Source organism: Aquarana catesbeiana, linkage group LG07 (assembly GCF_042186555.1).
Source record: "Aquarana catesbeiana isolate 2022-GZ linkage group LG07, ASM4218655v1, whole genome shotgun sequence".
Classification (NCBI taxonomy): Eukaryota; Metazoa; Chordata; class Amphibia; order Anura; family Ranidae; genus Aquarana; species Aquarana catesbeiana.
The window spans coordinates 347439085-347455531 of NC_133330.1; the positions used below are offsets into that span (position 1 = coordinate 347439085).

At 47.4% G+C, this 16447-nt stretch overlaps 1 protein-coding gene across 2 annotated transcripts in view; it reads right to left on the reverse strand.

The window, feature by feature from the left end:
- Positions 1-16447, reverse strand: part of CCDC17 (coiled-coil domain containing 17) — a 195254-nt gene that overhangs the window by 40501 nt on the left and 138306 nt on the right. For both annotated transcript variants that reach the window (XM_073594020.1, XM_073594019.1), the window contains exons 16-18: positions 11717-11858; positions 9188-9280; positions 6743-6938 (exon numbers count right to left, since the gene is read on the reverse strand). In XM_073594020.1, coding sequence (XP_073450121.1) covers positions 6743-6938; positions 9188-9280; positions 11717-11858 — 431 coding nt within the window. The remainder of the gene's footprint in view (positions 1-6742; positions 6939-9187; positions 9281-11716; positions 11859-16447) is intronic.

The window sequence follows — 16447 nt, forward strand, 5'->3', positions numbered from 1 at the left end:
TGGGGACATCTGGCTGCCAGGCTGTGTGAGGGTCTATCCAGAAAGAAGAGAGCGGCGCAGGGTTGGGATTGCGTCTTGCAGTCCAACCAGAAGTGACGGTTCTGCCGGCTGGAGAACCTTTTGTGGTTGGAGGTAGAGGGGAAGCTGTCACCACTACCTTATTACCGGAGACCACAGTGAGTGACTGAAGAAAGTACCGGAGCAGTATTCTCACCGAACGGGCACAGTGAAGAATCGGGAAACTTCAGTGGGTATCAAACCAGGGACCCAACCAGCAGAGGTGACACTTGCAGAGCAGCCTTGTATGTCAAGCCAGGGACCGAGCCGGTCAGCGAGGGTGAAGCTTGAGAAGTATCTGGAGTGCCAAGCTAGCGACCCAGCAGAGAGGTGGGGGTGACGCTTGAGGGAGAGACCACTGTGAATATTGGAGGAGCTCAAGGGATTCAGAGTCAGTGAATCATCTAGTCTAGTGAAAGATCGGGAGCTCAGTGTATGGAAGAACTACAAGAAGTGATTGTAGTGGAAGTGAAGGAACTGTTACGCTTTGTGTTGGGAACTGTTAAAGACTGTTGCCATAGGAGACAACATTCCTACACCTGCAGATGTGGCGTCTTGCTGGATGCCTTTCCCTGCATGGCTGTCCTCCTTCTGAAGTCTCAGAGTCTGCCAATTGAACTTGCAACTACCTAGGGTGTCCTGGCCCTAACCCTCTCTCCCCCAAAAAGTTTGTTAAGAGAAATAAACTCTCTTTTGCATTCAAGAAGTGTCTGGCACCCAATAACTTTAACTACTTTGCACCCACCATGCCTCACAACCCACCACATACAGAAAGGTGTCAGCTATCTCTGGCCCTGGAGGTTCTCATTAGACCGAAGAAGGCCGGGGACCTTGCTACATTTGTCATTTATCATTGCATGCCTATTGTTATTTTTGGCAGTTTTTTGTCGCCTGGGAATGTTTAGGGTTTCAATGCCCTTCATAAAACCTTTTTTTAGTTATGCATAAGGCCAGCAGGATTGAAATCCAGGAGTCAAGTGCTGCAGGACATAGCTTAGATGTACTAGTTGAGTGTGCGGCCCTGGAAACTGCTCTAGTCCAATCATACTTTAGGGGGCTGAACTGTGGCCACTGGGAGTGGAAAATGCCCCAGAGTCAGTGGGAGTAGACAATGTCTCAGGCTTAGTGGCCAATAGGAGCAAGTAAATTCAGCCTGTGATCAGTAATAGAAGGAATAGTGCCCCATCATTGGTGTCAGTGGGAGGAATGGTGCCCCATGATTGGGGTCAGTGGGAGGAATAGTGTCCCATCATTGGTGTCAGTGGGAGGAATAGTGTCCCATCATTGGTATCAGTGGGAGGAATAGTGTCCCATCATTGGTATCAGTGGGAGGAATAGTGCCCCATCATTGGTGTCAGTGGGAGGAATAGTGCCCCACCCATCATTGGAGCACAGGTGTGTCAGGAGGAAGGTGTCTCTGAAGCTCCTCCAGGTGATCCGTGTGAGAGGGGAGTGGTGGTGAAATCTCTCCCAGCTCTCCTTGCCCCTTTCTGGGGAAGCCATGGAGGCCAGCAGGGCCTCTCCTGCTGGAAGCTCTCAGCCATCTCCTGGGCCATCAGGTGACATGCCTGCCCCTGTACAAACCATGGCTGGGGATCTCTTTGCCCCTGGTGAGAATGAAGGCTCAGAGGCAATTCAGGAGCGAGTGGTGGCCGGGATTAAGGTCCTGAATAAGGAGAGAGACAATCTGTACAAGCTCAGAGCGGAGCTGAAGCGCCTGAGAAGGCAACATGAGGGCTTACATAGCCAGAGACGTGGATCCATGGATCCGGAGATCCAACTGGCCAAGGTCCGGGTGGAACACCAGGAGACCATTGTGTCCATGATGGAAGGCAGAGATGGGCCCTTCAAAGAAAAATTCTGCAATGACAGAAGGTTTGCGAGGATGACAAAGATGGAGGTGGAGGAGGAGACCCCCAGTTCAGACCTCCTGCCCCCTCAGGGAGAGGTAAGCAGCCCCATGCCTTCCCAGGACTCAGGAGGCATGCTCAGGGCCATCCAGGTAATGGAGTCTCCTATGCGGGGGGATCAGCTGGTGTTTCATGAGGAGGACATTACAGACAATGTGCCTGACAAGGTAAAGCCTGTCAAGCCCCATGTGGTGGATAAAACAATTTTTGTGCCATTCAACACTGTGACTATTACAGACAATGTGCCCAGTGACAATCAGGCTGCTAGTCCTATGTGTAGCAATGCTGTACCTGCTGATGCTGCAGTACAGCAAAGTTTGCATTTAAAAAAATGACATTCCTGCAGAGGAACTACAAGATTCAGCAGAACCAATTAACCCCCCTTTAGCTGAGTCTAAAGTTGTTTGCCCCACAGCTGCTGAAGACTCCACAGCACAGCTTCAGGAGACAGCTGGTATTACATCAGAAACTGTGACTATTCCTGATGGGAATGTGAATGTTTGTGTGACTGATAAGAATCTTCTCAGCACAAGTGTGATGGACAGTCCTACCAACTCCGTTCAAGCAGATAATAATTGTAATGTACAGACTACTGTGACTTCAGTGTGGGGCCTTGGCCCTGATAAACCTACATTTGCTCAGGTGGTACGCTCTGCTCCTGGTAGCTCCACTCCCAAGCGGGTTTTCCCCCTGCAGCCTACCACTTTGGGCACCCCGGGATCTGGTCTTGGGTCTCTGGCTTCTGCTGGGGGTCCGAGAAGAAATGTGGTAATTTTCAAATGGGAAGGTGGTGCAATCCCTCCAGCACGGCGTGCAGTGGTGGACATGATTTTGGAGATGGGTTTTGGGGCAAATGACCTGTATGCTCTAATACATGTAGCTGGGACATGGGAATACACTATTAGTTTCACCAGGCCAGAAGGTCTTGACCTGTTCTGGGAGCGATATGAGGCTCGGTGCAGGTCAAGACCTGAATGGGAAGGTCTGGCCCCAGTTGCGGTTTCGCAAAGGTCAACGGTGAAAAAGATAACCATCATACTCACCAATGAGAGTGTTCCTGCTCGGGACCTAGAGGTCTGGTTAAAGAACTATGGTGAGGTTTTGACTAAGCCCAGCAAAATCCTTGATGAGCGTAACATCTGGACTGGGGGTTGGTCAGTAACAGTCAGGTTGGCCGGGGATGGGAATGTTGTCCATCACCTGCCCTCCTCAGCTTTTATAGGGAGGGATAGGATGACTATTTTCTACCCTGGTCAGCCGAAGCTGTGTCACCGCTGTGGAGAAAAGGGGCATTTGAGCTCTTCCTGTTCAGCCTTGATATGTTCAGTGTGTCGGGGTCAGGGTCATGTGGCCAAGGACTGCACCAAGATGATCAGGTGCAACCTGTGCCTGCGCCTTGGCCACCCCTATAGCAGATGTCCTGAAGCCTGGCACAATATGGAGAAGGAGGTACTAGATGACTTGTCAGGGCTGGACGGGATGGAGGGTGAGGCCCCTGGTGTACCATCCTCCTCTGCGGTGACTGACTCCCCTGGTCCTGTTCGGGATCCCTCTCCAGTTCCTGTGGCCACCCCTCATGTGTCTGTAAGTATTCCTTCTGTATCTGTCTCTGTGTCCCACCAGCCTACTGTACCCTCTCCTCATGTGTCAGAACCTTCCAAGTCTGTGCACCCCGAGTCAGTTACCCCCCAGGAGTCTACCCCTCCTAAGTCTGACTCAAAGGGAGCACCCCCCCCCCCCCACCAGGAGTGGTAGTGGGTACTAAAAAGGTTGCTTCTTCCTCTCTAAAGGAGTCTTCTGTAAAGACTTCAAAGAAAAAAACAAGAGATGAGGGCATCTCTGAAGCGGACCTGCAGTACCTGGAGGAGAGAAGGAAGGTTGGGAAGCAGAAGAAGCAGGTGGTGAGGACGGAACAGGCTCCAGTGCCTGTCTCCAACCGTTATAGGTCCTCTAATTGGGATATTTCTTCATCTGGAGCTTCTTCGGAGCGAAGTTCCGATTCTGAGATGGAATTTGAGGCGGCCTCAAGAAAGAGAGAGGCTTCTGGTGATGAGCAGCAGAGGGGAGCTAAGAAGCAATCCACCCAATAACCCAAATGGTGGTTCCCCCTCCGTTAAAAGTGGTGACAATAAATGTCGCCAGCATTAAGTCAGTAAGAGCTCGTTCTATGGCCTTCTTTTTGTTCAGCCAATTAAATGCTGACCGGATGGCTTGACGCCTGAGTTTTACAAAGCTTTTAAGCCTATTCTGGCCCCACATTTGGTAGAGGTTTTTAACAGTTGCCTTGCAGAAGGGGTACTTCCCCCTTCCATGAGGCACTCGGCTGTGATTCTTCTTTCAAAGGGTAAAGATCCTTCGATGATTGAGAATTGGCGCCCCATCAGCCTTCTTAATGTCGATAGAAAGATACTGGCAAAGATATTTTTCTGGCGCCTATCGTCAGTAGCAGAGTCTTTGCTTTCTCGCCATCAGCACTGTTCGGTCCAGGGTAGAAGCACCTTCACAGCGGTTTTAGCTGTCCGGGAGGCCTTGGAGCGGTGCAGGGCTGCAGGCTGGGGAAAGTATTTGCTGACATTGGATCAGGCAAAGGCTTTTGATCGTGTTAACCATGAGTACCTGTGGTTGCTCCTTAGTAAGTACGGTCTGCCGGGTGGTTTTATCGATTGGTTGAAAGTCTTGTATAAGGGGGCAGAAAGCTTTCCTCTTGTTATTGGTTGGGTTGGGCAGTCCTTTGAGGTTGGCTCTGGAGTGCGTCAAGGTTGTCCCCTGAGTCCCCTGCTCTATGTGTTTGCAATCGACCCCTTCATCAGGAGAGAGCGGCATGTTGTGTGGGGTGCCAGTGGGGCTCCCGGGTGAGCCGTCTTTGAGGGTTGTTGCCTATGCGGACGATGTGTCCGTGATTGTCACTGGGGCGGATGAAGCAGAGGAGGTGGTCTCTCTGACATCACGGTATTCTGAAGCATCAGGCTCCAAGATCAATCAGGAAAAGAGTGAAGTTTTCTGGATGGGAAAGGAAGGTGAGGGTTTTGATCTCCCGGATACCTTTCCAGTGCCCCAGGAAAGAATTAAGATTCTAGGCATTGCATTTGGACCCGGCGATTATGGCCTCAAAAACTGGGAAGGCAGACTGGAAATTGCCAATACTAAGGTGGTCAGCTGGAAGAGATGGAAGTTATCTATGAGGGAAAGGGTTGATCTGATTAAGACTTACCTGATTCCGATCTTCTTGTATGTCAGCTTTGTCTGCATCTTGCCAGTGTCTCTCTATGCTAGGGTCAGTAGTGTGTTCTTCCAGATGTTGTGGGGGAACAGACTGAACCCCATCAAGAGGAATGTCACCTATCTATCCAGGAGGGAGGTCACCTATCTATCCAGGAGGGAGGGTGGCTTAGGTATGGTCAACCCAGTTCTTTTCTTTTCACTGCTTTTTCTCAAGTTTAATATTGGTAATATGCTTGCAGTGGAACCTCCTGGATGGGTAGGCATATTTAGATCTTGGTTTAGGCCTTTTCTGCGACTTTGGGAAGAAGGTGGCCAAGTGAAGGATCTCAGGGGTCATCGTGGTCAGCTACCAGCCTATGTCGCTCCGTGCCTGAAGTTATTACGGCAGTGGCGATTGTCGGCTGAAGATCTCAGATCGGTTCCGAGGAAAGTCCTTATGAGTTGAGTCTTGAGCGAAGTCTTTCATGACCCACTGGCCTTAAGGGATTGCCCAGGCCCAGTTTTGAGGGCAGGGTTAAGACTTATTAATTTGGACAGAGTACCCCCTAAATTTAGGGATCTGGCCTGGTTGTGCTTCCATGGGAGGCTCTATGTTAGGGGCGATTTGAAATTCCGCAGTGGGATGGATCGTAGCTGTCCTCGGGAGGAGTGTGCAGGTGAGGAGGAGACTATGGACCATTTTCTGCTTCATTGCCCTTTTAACATAGAGGTGTACAAACAGGTGGGGCGGGCCCTCGGTGTCCCTTTCCTCTCCAGGCTGGGTTATGCTGAGTGGGTGTACGAAGCATTCAATACTGGTGGTGTTTTTTGTTTGGATACACTGTTTTTAGTTAGCCTAGTAGTCCGTTATTTCACTTGGAACGCACGGTGTCAGGTCAGCATTCGGCATAAAATCCTTCCTGTTGAGGTGGTGGTGTATGACATTTTGCATGAGGTGGAGAAGATTCGGGTGCTTGAGAGAGACAAGCGGAGTCAGGGGGCTTGGTTGAAGGTGTGGAGGGGTTTCAAGCCTCCCTGACTGCCAGGAGTCTCTTTCCCGGGTGTGGCTGTCTGTCTCTTATCACCCTAGATTATTATTTTGGATTAATTTTTGATAAATGGCTGCGTACATAGGTGATGGGTTGTGCCTCTTAGGCCCTCTCTGCTGCTTTATGTAAATAATTTTGGTAGTGGATTATGTATATATTGTATATATTCTGAACATGGATGTGTATTCCTTGGATTTCTGTTGAAGTTTTGTACTATGGTTTTGTTTTTTACTTTTGTATAAAATTGGTTGCTTGATTCTTTTTAATAAAAGATCAATAGTGCCCCAAGGGCCACCTCCAGCCTGTGGGCTGCAGTTTGGAGGATCTCTAGGCTTTGAAGATGTGTGTCTCATGATTACCACCTTCCCCTCACATGTGGCCCACTGAAGTTTTCCCACAAACATCCAAACATATTGCATGGAAACCGTATACATATCTAGTAAATGAAAACTGTTTCTTTGCTCAGTAGAGTTCAATAAAACATATCCTATATATAGTTCTGTGTTGAATGATGAATGATCTCACCTGCCCCCATCTCTGGTGACTCCAGTCTGGTAAGTCTGAAAGCTCCCCAGGCCGCCATCCATTCCTCACTGGCCAGTAACGGCTGTAAGCTCCTGCGTTGCTGCCATGGTGCCCAGGCCCTGCTGCCCCCTGGCCAGTGGTAGAACCGCAGCACCAGGAGCATGTCTTCTTCTGGAGAAACGTTCCCGAAAACTGCCTGGAAAATACGACACAGCTTCTAGATGAATATAGAGTTGGCAAAGTTGTGTTGGGGAACATCAACGATACAAAATATATGAATGCTGAAGAACCTACTTTACTGTAAACCTTTCCAACCTATAACCATATAACTATCCTTCAGCCGGACTCTGTCCCTTACTTCACAAAAGTACAACACCTAAGCTATTTTCCTTAGAGCAATTTTTTTTTTTTTTTGCAAATTTAAAAAGATATAAAAAGAGCATCTTTGAGAGTCAGAGTGCATCAGAAGTAAAAATGGGCCGAGGTTCACCAATCGGTGAAAAGCTGTGTCTAAAAATTGCCAAACTTTTTCAGAAAACTGTTCCTCAATGTAAAATTGCAAAGACTTTAAATGTATGATCATCTCCAGTATATAATATCATCAAAAGATTCTGAGAATCTGGAGAAGTGTCTGTGTGGAAGGGACAAGGTCAAAATGTGATATTAGATCTCAGTGATCTTCAGGCCCTCAGACAGGACTGATTAAAACCAGGCATGATTGTGGGATTTATGTTACTGTATGGGCTCAGGAATACTTCCAGAAATCACTGTCTGTGAACAGAGCTCACCGTCCCATCCAGAAATACAAGGTAAAGCTCTACCATGCAAAGAAGAAGCCATATCTGAACATAATCCAGAAATACAAGGTAAAGCTCTACCATGCAAAGAAGAAGCCATATCTGAACATAATCCAGAAATACAAGGTAAAGCTCTACCATGCAAAGAAGAAGCCATATCTGAACATAATCCAGAAACGCCGCTGTCTTCTCTGGGCTAAAGCTCATTTAAAATGGTCTGTTGCAAAGTGGTAAACGGTTCTGTGGTCAGACAAATCAATATTTGACATGCTTTTTAGCAACCATGGGCACCGCATCCTCCGCACTAAAGAGGAGAGGAACCTTCCGGCTTGTTATCAGCGCTCAGTCCAAATCTCTGATGGTATGGAGGGTGTATTATTACATCTGGAATGGGCAGCATCATCTGGAAAGGCCCCATCAATGCTGCAAGATGTCTCCATGTTTTAGAGCATCCAGACAATGTCTTTTTCAGAAAAGGTCTTGCTTATTTTAGTAGGACAATGCTAAACCACATACTGCATCTATGACAATAGCATGGCTTCCTAGTAGAAGAGTCTGGGGGCTTAACTGGCCTGCCTGCAGTCCAGACCTTTCACCAACTGAAAATATTTGGCACATACAGTGATCAATGATAACACTATACACTGTCACTGTACTAATGACACTGGCTGGGAGAAGTTTAACAACTAGTGGCAATCAAGGGGTTAACTGTGTACCTAACAATGTGTTACTTTCTGATATGGCTGTTTTTTGTCCCTGAAGAAGCAGACAGATCGCTGTTCCTATGATTTTGTAAATACAGAGCTCTGTGATTGGACACACCAGATCAGCTGATTTCAGCCAAATTCATTGGCTGAAATCAGCTGCCAAACTCGTGCTGTGTCCAATCATGCGCGCCCCGAATCCAGAAGACAGGCGGTGACGTAGAGGTACGTTGTCCGGCCTGCCTGTGCCGCCTCTCTGCCGTAAATCTACTGTGGGACGGCAGAAAGTCGCTAATAACCCTGAAAATGACAAAAGTGTTAGGAACAAAGATGTCTGCACTGTATACAACTGTTTGGTTGGGACTGTCATCACTACTGGTGGGACTGTCATCTTTACTGGTGGGACTGTCATCTCTACTGGTGGGACTGTCATCACTACTGGTGGGACTGTCATCTCTACTGGTGGGACTGTCATCACTACTGGTGGGATTGTCATCTCTACTGGTGGGACTGTCATCACTACTGGTGGGACTGTCATCTCTACTGGTGGGACTGTCATCTCTACTGGTGGGATTGTCATCACTGCTGGTGGGACTGTCATCACTGCTGGTGGGACTGTCATCACTACTGGTGGGACTGTCATCACTACTGGTGGGATTGTCATCACTACTGGTGGGACTGTCATCTCTACTGGTGGGACTGTCATCACTGCTGGTGGGACTGTCATCACTACTGGTGGGACTGTCATCTCTACTGGTGGGAGTGTCATCACTACTGGTGGGAGTGTCATCACTACTGGTGGGAGTGTCATCACTACTGGTGGGATTGTCATCACTACTGGTGGGACTGTCATCACTGCTGGTGGGACTGTCATCACTACTGGTGGGACTGTCATCACTGCTGGTGGTCGGGACATTTTTCTTTTTTGATGGAAAGATTTGTACCTCTTGTTCTCCAAACACGAAGCAGCCATGTAAGACGCTGGAGCTGACGGCCGAAATGATGCAACTCATCCCCTTCCCGCGAGTCCGAATCACCTAGAGATTCAGAGATGGCTTATTATTAAATCGTTTGTTACAGAGAAGTCTTTGTATTTCACCAAATAAATTCAACTCTTGAACGCCACGTTTACGCGTTTCATTGGTTTGTACCTGTAGTAACGCCCAGAAAAAATAGTCTGCATTTTGCCAAACGCAGCAAGATCAAGGCACGACCCAACTGTTGTATCTTTATTTTATTTTTCAATAAAACATTTCTTGTTTACACGGATTTCCTCCACTGAGGAGAAAACGTAAAGGGGCGGGTTCTAACACTGGCGAGCTCTGTCATTGGCTATCACAGTGATTACTGGTAAACAAACATATATAATGCTGGCAGATCTAAAATAAGCAGTTGCCCAAACACAATCAGGATAGTTTGCAAACAAATATCAACACAAATATAACATAATAAATGAAGAAAGAAAACAAAAAGTCCAAAATAGTGAGGAAATCTGATGTGGGAAAATCACTGCAATCCAAAAAGTGGGACACCCAAGTGTACCCCCACCCAAGTGTACCCCCACCCAAGTGTACCCCACCCAAGTGTACCCCACCATTAGACGGAATGGACTCTTACCAAAACATTTGGACCCTTTACTTAAAAAAAACATGGAGAATTCTACTCTGCCCAAACCAGGATGGTGGAGTGAGGCCAGCAGCTGTCATGGAATAGGAGTGCCACATGCTCCTGACACCCACACACGTGTCTGTACCCCCCAGTCATGAGCCCCGACACCCACACACGTGTCTGTACCCCCCAGTCTTGAGCCCCGACACCCACACACGTGTCTGTACCCCCAGTCATGAGTCCCGACACCCACACACGTGTCTGTACCCCCCCAGTCATGAGTCCCGACACCCACACACGTGTCTGTACCCCCAGTCATGAGCCCCGACACCCACACACGTGTCTGTACCCCCAGTCATGAGCCCCGACACCCACACACGTGTCTGTACCCCCAGTCATGAGCCCCGACACCCACACACGTGTCTGTACCCCCCCAGTCATGAGCCCCGACACCCACACACGTGTCTGTACCCCCAGTCATGAGTCCCAACACCCACACACGTGTCTGTACCCCCCCAGTCATGAGCCCCGACACCCACACACGTGTCTGTACCCCCAGTCATGAGCCCCGACACCCACACACGTGTCTGTACCCCCCCAGTCATGAGTCCCGACACCCACACACGTGTCTGTACCCCCAGTCATGAGCCCCGACACCCACACACGTGTCTGTACCCCCAGTCATGAGCCCCGACACCCACACACGTGTCTGTACCCCCAGTCATGAGTCCCGACACCCACACACGTGTCTGTACCCCCCCAGTCATGAGTCCCGACACCCACACACGTGTCTGTACCCCCCCAGTCATGAGTCCCGACACCCACACACGTGTCTGTACCCCCCAGTCATGAGCCCCCAGGACACCCACACGTGTCTATACCCCCCAGTCATGAGCCCCGACACCCACACACGTGTCTGTACCCCCCAGTCATGAGCCCCCAGGACACCCACACGTGTCTGTACCCCCAGTCATGAGCCCCGACACCCACACACATGTCTGTACCACCCAGTCATGAGCCCCCAGGACACCCACACGTGTCTGTACCCCCCCAGTCATGAGCCCCGACACCCACACACGTGTCTGTACCCCCAGTCATGAGCCCCGACACCCACACGTGTCTGTACCCCCAGTCATGAGCCCCGACACCCACACACATGTCTGTACCCCCCAGTCACGAGCCCCGACACCCACACACGTGTCTGTACCCCCAGTCATGAGCCCCGACACCCACACGTGTCTGTACCCCCAGTCATGAGCCCCGACACCCACACACGTGTCTGTACCCCCCAGTCACGAGCCCCGACACCCACACACGTGTCTGTATCCCCAGTCATGAGCCCCGACACCCACACACGTGTCTGTACCCCCAGTCATGAGTCCCAACACCCACACACGTGTCTGTACCCCCAGTCATGAGCCCCGACACCCACACACCATTTACCATCTGAACCATTTATGAGGGCAGTAGAAGCCTCTTTAGTTCAGAACTGTCTGTGTTGCCCAATAGAAGTAAATCAGCTTCTTCCTTTCATTCCCCGTCATTTTCCTAATGTTGTCTGGTGGGATTCACGCAGCTTTTATATCAGGTACTAAAATGATGAGATCCATTTTTTTAACACAATAATTGATGTATTGTGTGAACATCCTATAAAAGTATTATATTATCTGACCCAATAGGTCTTATGTGTCAATTGTATCCAATGGGAAATGTCTTTTGTGATATACAATATCCTAAATCTTATCTTATGAACATTAGACCTTCATCATTGTCCTCTTGTCTGCTCTGTAACAATGACATCGAATCGGTTTCTAAGGTTTTCTTATATCATAATATATGTGAATTGTTCTTTGGGGTTCACTGACCTGTCCAGAGCTCATGTGATAGCCGACAAGGCGCAGCGTTCCATCCCCCAGAGGAGCATCTATAACGCCATCCATAATGAAACCAACCCTGTCCTCAGAGCCACCGGCATCTCCCAATCCTTCCTCAACCTGGATCTCACCCCTGGAATGAAGAACGAGTTTGGGATTAACATCACTGAAAAACAATAGCAGCTCTTAATATATAAGGGGCATCAGGCACTGTGGGCCATGGAGGGACATGTGGAACTGTATAATATATATGGATGTTCAGTACTAAGGAAAGAAATTGTATTTATTTATTTCCTAATTAGAAATGATAAACTAACACTTGCAGTTAGTGGGCCGAGCTTTATACCAGTTCTGTGTTCTCCATGATAGAACAACACCTCTGAAGCTGTGATCCATCATTGAGGACACCATGGCCAGACTCTTGGAAGTGGTGCTGGTTCCGGAACTACAGCATCAGTCAGAGTCATTCTGGCCCCACAACCAGAGTTCCCCAACTTCTCTGCTTTGCTCATAAAGTATTTTACATATTTAGGCAGAGAAAATTGAGTTCTGTCCGTGATACTTTTTTTATTTGCACTAACATACAATTTTTCATGGACGAGCTTTCGGGGTGTGTCCCCTTCTTTAAGGTCCAAGCCGTGCACACCCCGAAAGCTCGTCCGTGAAAAATGATATGTTAGTGCAAATAAAAAAAGTATCACGGACAGAACTCAATTTTCTCTGTCACAATTGCATTAATACGGCTTCAATAACCTCACATATTTAGGTGAATGGCTCTAGAACATTGTCCCCACAGAGAGAAGTCCTTCAATGATAAGCAGCTGGGGGGACTTGATGCTCATAGATGAGAACTGCCATGTTTATGTACAAAACACTGTGGAGGAACCAATTAATATAAACTGGAGCTATGATAGAGCTATTCCTATAGAGACCAAGCAAGTCTAGCTGTTCCATTGAAGATTAGAAAACAATCATTGGTTGCACAATCTTCCTCCTGCTCCAGCTTTAACTGAGCCCACCTGTCATAAACCATGGTTGGTTTCGAGGGGGGTCACAGACTTGGGGTGAGTTTATGGAGCAGTACAATGGATTAGGGCTTAGTGGTGCCTTTCAGTAATGGTGTCCTTGGTTTGAATCACAACTTGGACAATAATTGCATGGAGTTTGCATGCTTTCCCTGTGCTTGTATGGGTTTCCTCCATATAATTCAGTTTTCTTTGGAAGGAAAATTGCCTCCTGACTAAAATTTGCCCTAGTATGCTATTCTACTGAGCGCATCCAAAATGGCTGCCTCACCATCTGCCCCAACAGCAGAAAAGGCACTTTAAATCCCAAGGGAGAAAAGTGCTATATAAATATACAATTTTGAAAAATATAGTGATTTTTTTTTTTTTTACAAAATCTGATATATTTAGGATTTTGTGATATTGTTGCTGCAGTAAAATAATTTTATTGTGAACTTGTACATATTTGTTTCTGCCAAGTTGGTACATTCTTTATATTTCCATCCGTAATCTGAATATTCTGTGTATTGTGGGACTGGATATCACTTGAACTGTGCGGACAATCAATGTCTCACCTGCAGCTCAGTTGACAATCGTTCTTCAGAACTGGTGGTGAAATCTGTGATTCTAGATGTTTTCTTGTCATACTGAAGTGTTACATCCCTGATAGTTTCCACAGAAGGTACACAGCATGTACTTTGCAAGAGCTAAAGTGTATCTATACCCCAAACGTTTTATTTATTTATTTTTCGTTTTGAATGGAGTGTAGAATCATTAGACCCGTTATCGGGTTTGTATTGCTGTTTGTGTCCCGTTGAGGGATTTCTTCTCACTCCTTGCTCCAGTGACATGACAGGAAGTGGCAGGATTTCTCCTTAGACAGTTGTCACCAGAACAGAATTTAACCTCATCTTCTAGTTATAGCTGTAAAACGTTGGATTTCCCATCTCTTAATGTCCCGATAACAGTGGTCACCAGAGAGAAGGCAAGTGCCTTAAAGCGGAACTATACTCGCCTCCACTTTAGCAATGTGATGTCTCTGAGCTTCTTCTACTGACATCTTCAGACAGTCTTTGGCTGGTCTTATTCTGGGTTCCCAATCTTTGGCCGGTCTTCTTCCAGGTTCCTAATCTTTGGTCAGTCTTCTTCTAGGTTCTTGATCCTCGGCAGGTCCTCTTCCAGGTTCATGATCTTTGGAAGGACCTCTTCCAGGTTCCCAATCTACAGGAGGTCGGCTTCCATGTTCCTGATCTTCAGCCAGTCCTCTTCTGGTTTCCTGATCTTCAGCAGGTCCTCTTCTGGGTTCCTCATCTTCGACTGGTCTTCTTCTGGGTTCCTGATCTTCAGCTAGTTCTCGCCTGGGTTCCCGATGTTTGGCTGGGTCTGTCTGGGTTCCTGATCTTCGGCCAGTCCTCTTCTGGGTTCCCGACCTTCGACAGGCCCTTTTCCAGGTTCCTCATCTTCATCTGGCCTTCTTTTGGGTTCCCGATCTTCAGACGGTCCTCTTCTGGATTCCCACTCTTCGGCAGGCCCTCTTCCAGGTTCCTAATCTTTGGCCAGTCTTCTTCCGGGTTTTTGATCTTCTTATGTTTTTTTTTTTGGGTGAGCTGAGATGAAGTCACTCATGCATGGGAGTTAATTCCTCTCATCAGAGGCCAGCTCACTGTACGGTGTGGAATGGCAGGTAAGAAACTTTAACGCAGAACAGACAAATTATCAGCGTACATTCTTGGCATACCTTGATGAATGGGCATAGAAGTTGCATCATTCAGACCTAGGTGTCTTCAGGTCCTGAACCCAGAAAAAGAACAGGTGAAGATGTTGGTGCCGGTGAGGAAGTGAGGAGAAGTGAGAAGGATTCCACTTTAGGTTTTCCTAGTGGGAACACAGACAGCAATAAAACCCAACAGGGGGTGTAACCCCTCACTACGCCATTCAAAACAAAAGAACAAAATGTATTGGCTTGCACATCTTTCCTGTGGGTGACAAACATTCTGTGAACACAGCTGATCTCTGACCTTACAAACTACAATGTTCCTGCAACAGAGACTTCAGAATAACTGTACACCCCCCCCCCAATTTCTTGCCTACTTACCATTATTTGATGTTCATATGGGTTGAACCAGAGTTGGGCTTTAATTTGTTTTACTTTATGTACATTTAAACTCTCCAGTATGACGGTCTACACAAGTCCCAAATACAGTTACTATGTGCTACAGAAGCCTCATAAGCTATACAGGAAAACTTCCACTACTACCCCTGACTGAGCCGAATCCTCCTTCATTTTGTCCCACACGCTCCCCTTCACAGACACTGCAGCTCACAGTGGGAGGGCTTCAGCAACAGAGGCTGCCAATCCAGAAAGCAGTGGGCAGGACAAGCTGTTGGCCAGGTGATGACTGACTTACAGTTGTGCTCATAAGTTTACATACCCTGGCAGAATTTATGATTTATGATAGCGTAAACTGTTGGCGCTATATAAATCCTGTATAATAATAATAATAATAATAATAACACAAAAACTTTTCTCTCACTCATGATTAGTGTTTGGCTGAAGACATTTATTATCAATCATCTGTATTTACTATTTTTATAACATAATGACAACAGAAACTACCCAAATGACCCTGATCAAAAGTTTACATACCCCTGGTGATTTTGGCCTGATAACATGCACACAAGTTGACACAAAGCGGTTTGAATGGCGATTAAAGGGAACCCTCTTCACCTGTGATCTGTTGGCTTGTAATTAGTGATTGTGTATAAAAGGTCAATGAGTTTCTGGATTCCTGACAGACCCTTGCACTTTTCATCCAGTGCTGCACTGACGTTTCTGGATTCTGAGTCATGGGGAAAGCTAAAGAATTGTCAAAGGATCTGCAGGAAAAGATAGTTGAACTGTATAAAACAGGAAAGGGATATAAAAGGATATCCAAGGAATTGACAATTCCAATCAGCAGTGTTCAAACTCTAATCAAGAAGTGGAAAATGAGGGGTTCTGGTGAAACCAAACCACAGTCAGGTAGACCAACTAAAATTTCAGCCACAACTGCCAGGAAAATTGCTCGGGATGCAAAGAAAACCCCACAAATAACTTCAGGTGAAATACAGGACTCTCTGAAAACATGTGGTGTGGCTGTTCCAAGATGCACAATAAGGAGGCACTTGAAGAAAGATGGTCTGCATGGTCGAGTCACCAGAAGAAAGATGGGCTGCATGGTCGAGTCTCCAGAAGAAAGATGGGCTGCATGGTCGAGTCTCCAGAAGAAATTCATTACTACGCAAATGCCACAAAGTATCCGCTTACAATATGCCAAACAGCACAGAGACAAGCCTCAAACCTTCTGCCACAAAGTCATTTGGAGTGATGAGACCAAGATTTATCTTTTTGTCCACAACCATAAACACTACATTTGGAGAGGAGACAACAAGGCCTATGATGAAAGGTCCACCATCCCTACTGTGAAACACGGAGGTGGATCGCTGATGTTTTGGGGATGTGTGAGCTACAAAGGCACATGAAATTTGGTCACAATTGATGATAAGATGAATGCAGAATGTTATCACATAATACTGGAGGAACATTTCATTCATCAGTCAGGAAGCTGCGCATGGGACGGACTTGGACATTCCAACATGACAATGATCCAAAACACAAGGCCAAGTCCACCTGTCATTGGCTACAGCAGAATAAAGTGAAGGTTCTGGAGTGGTCCTC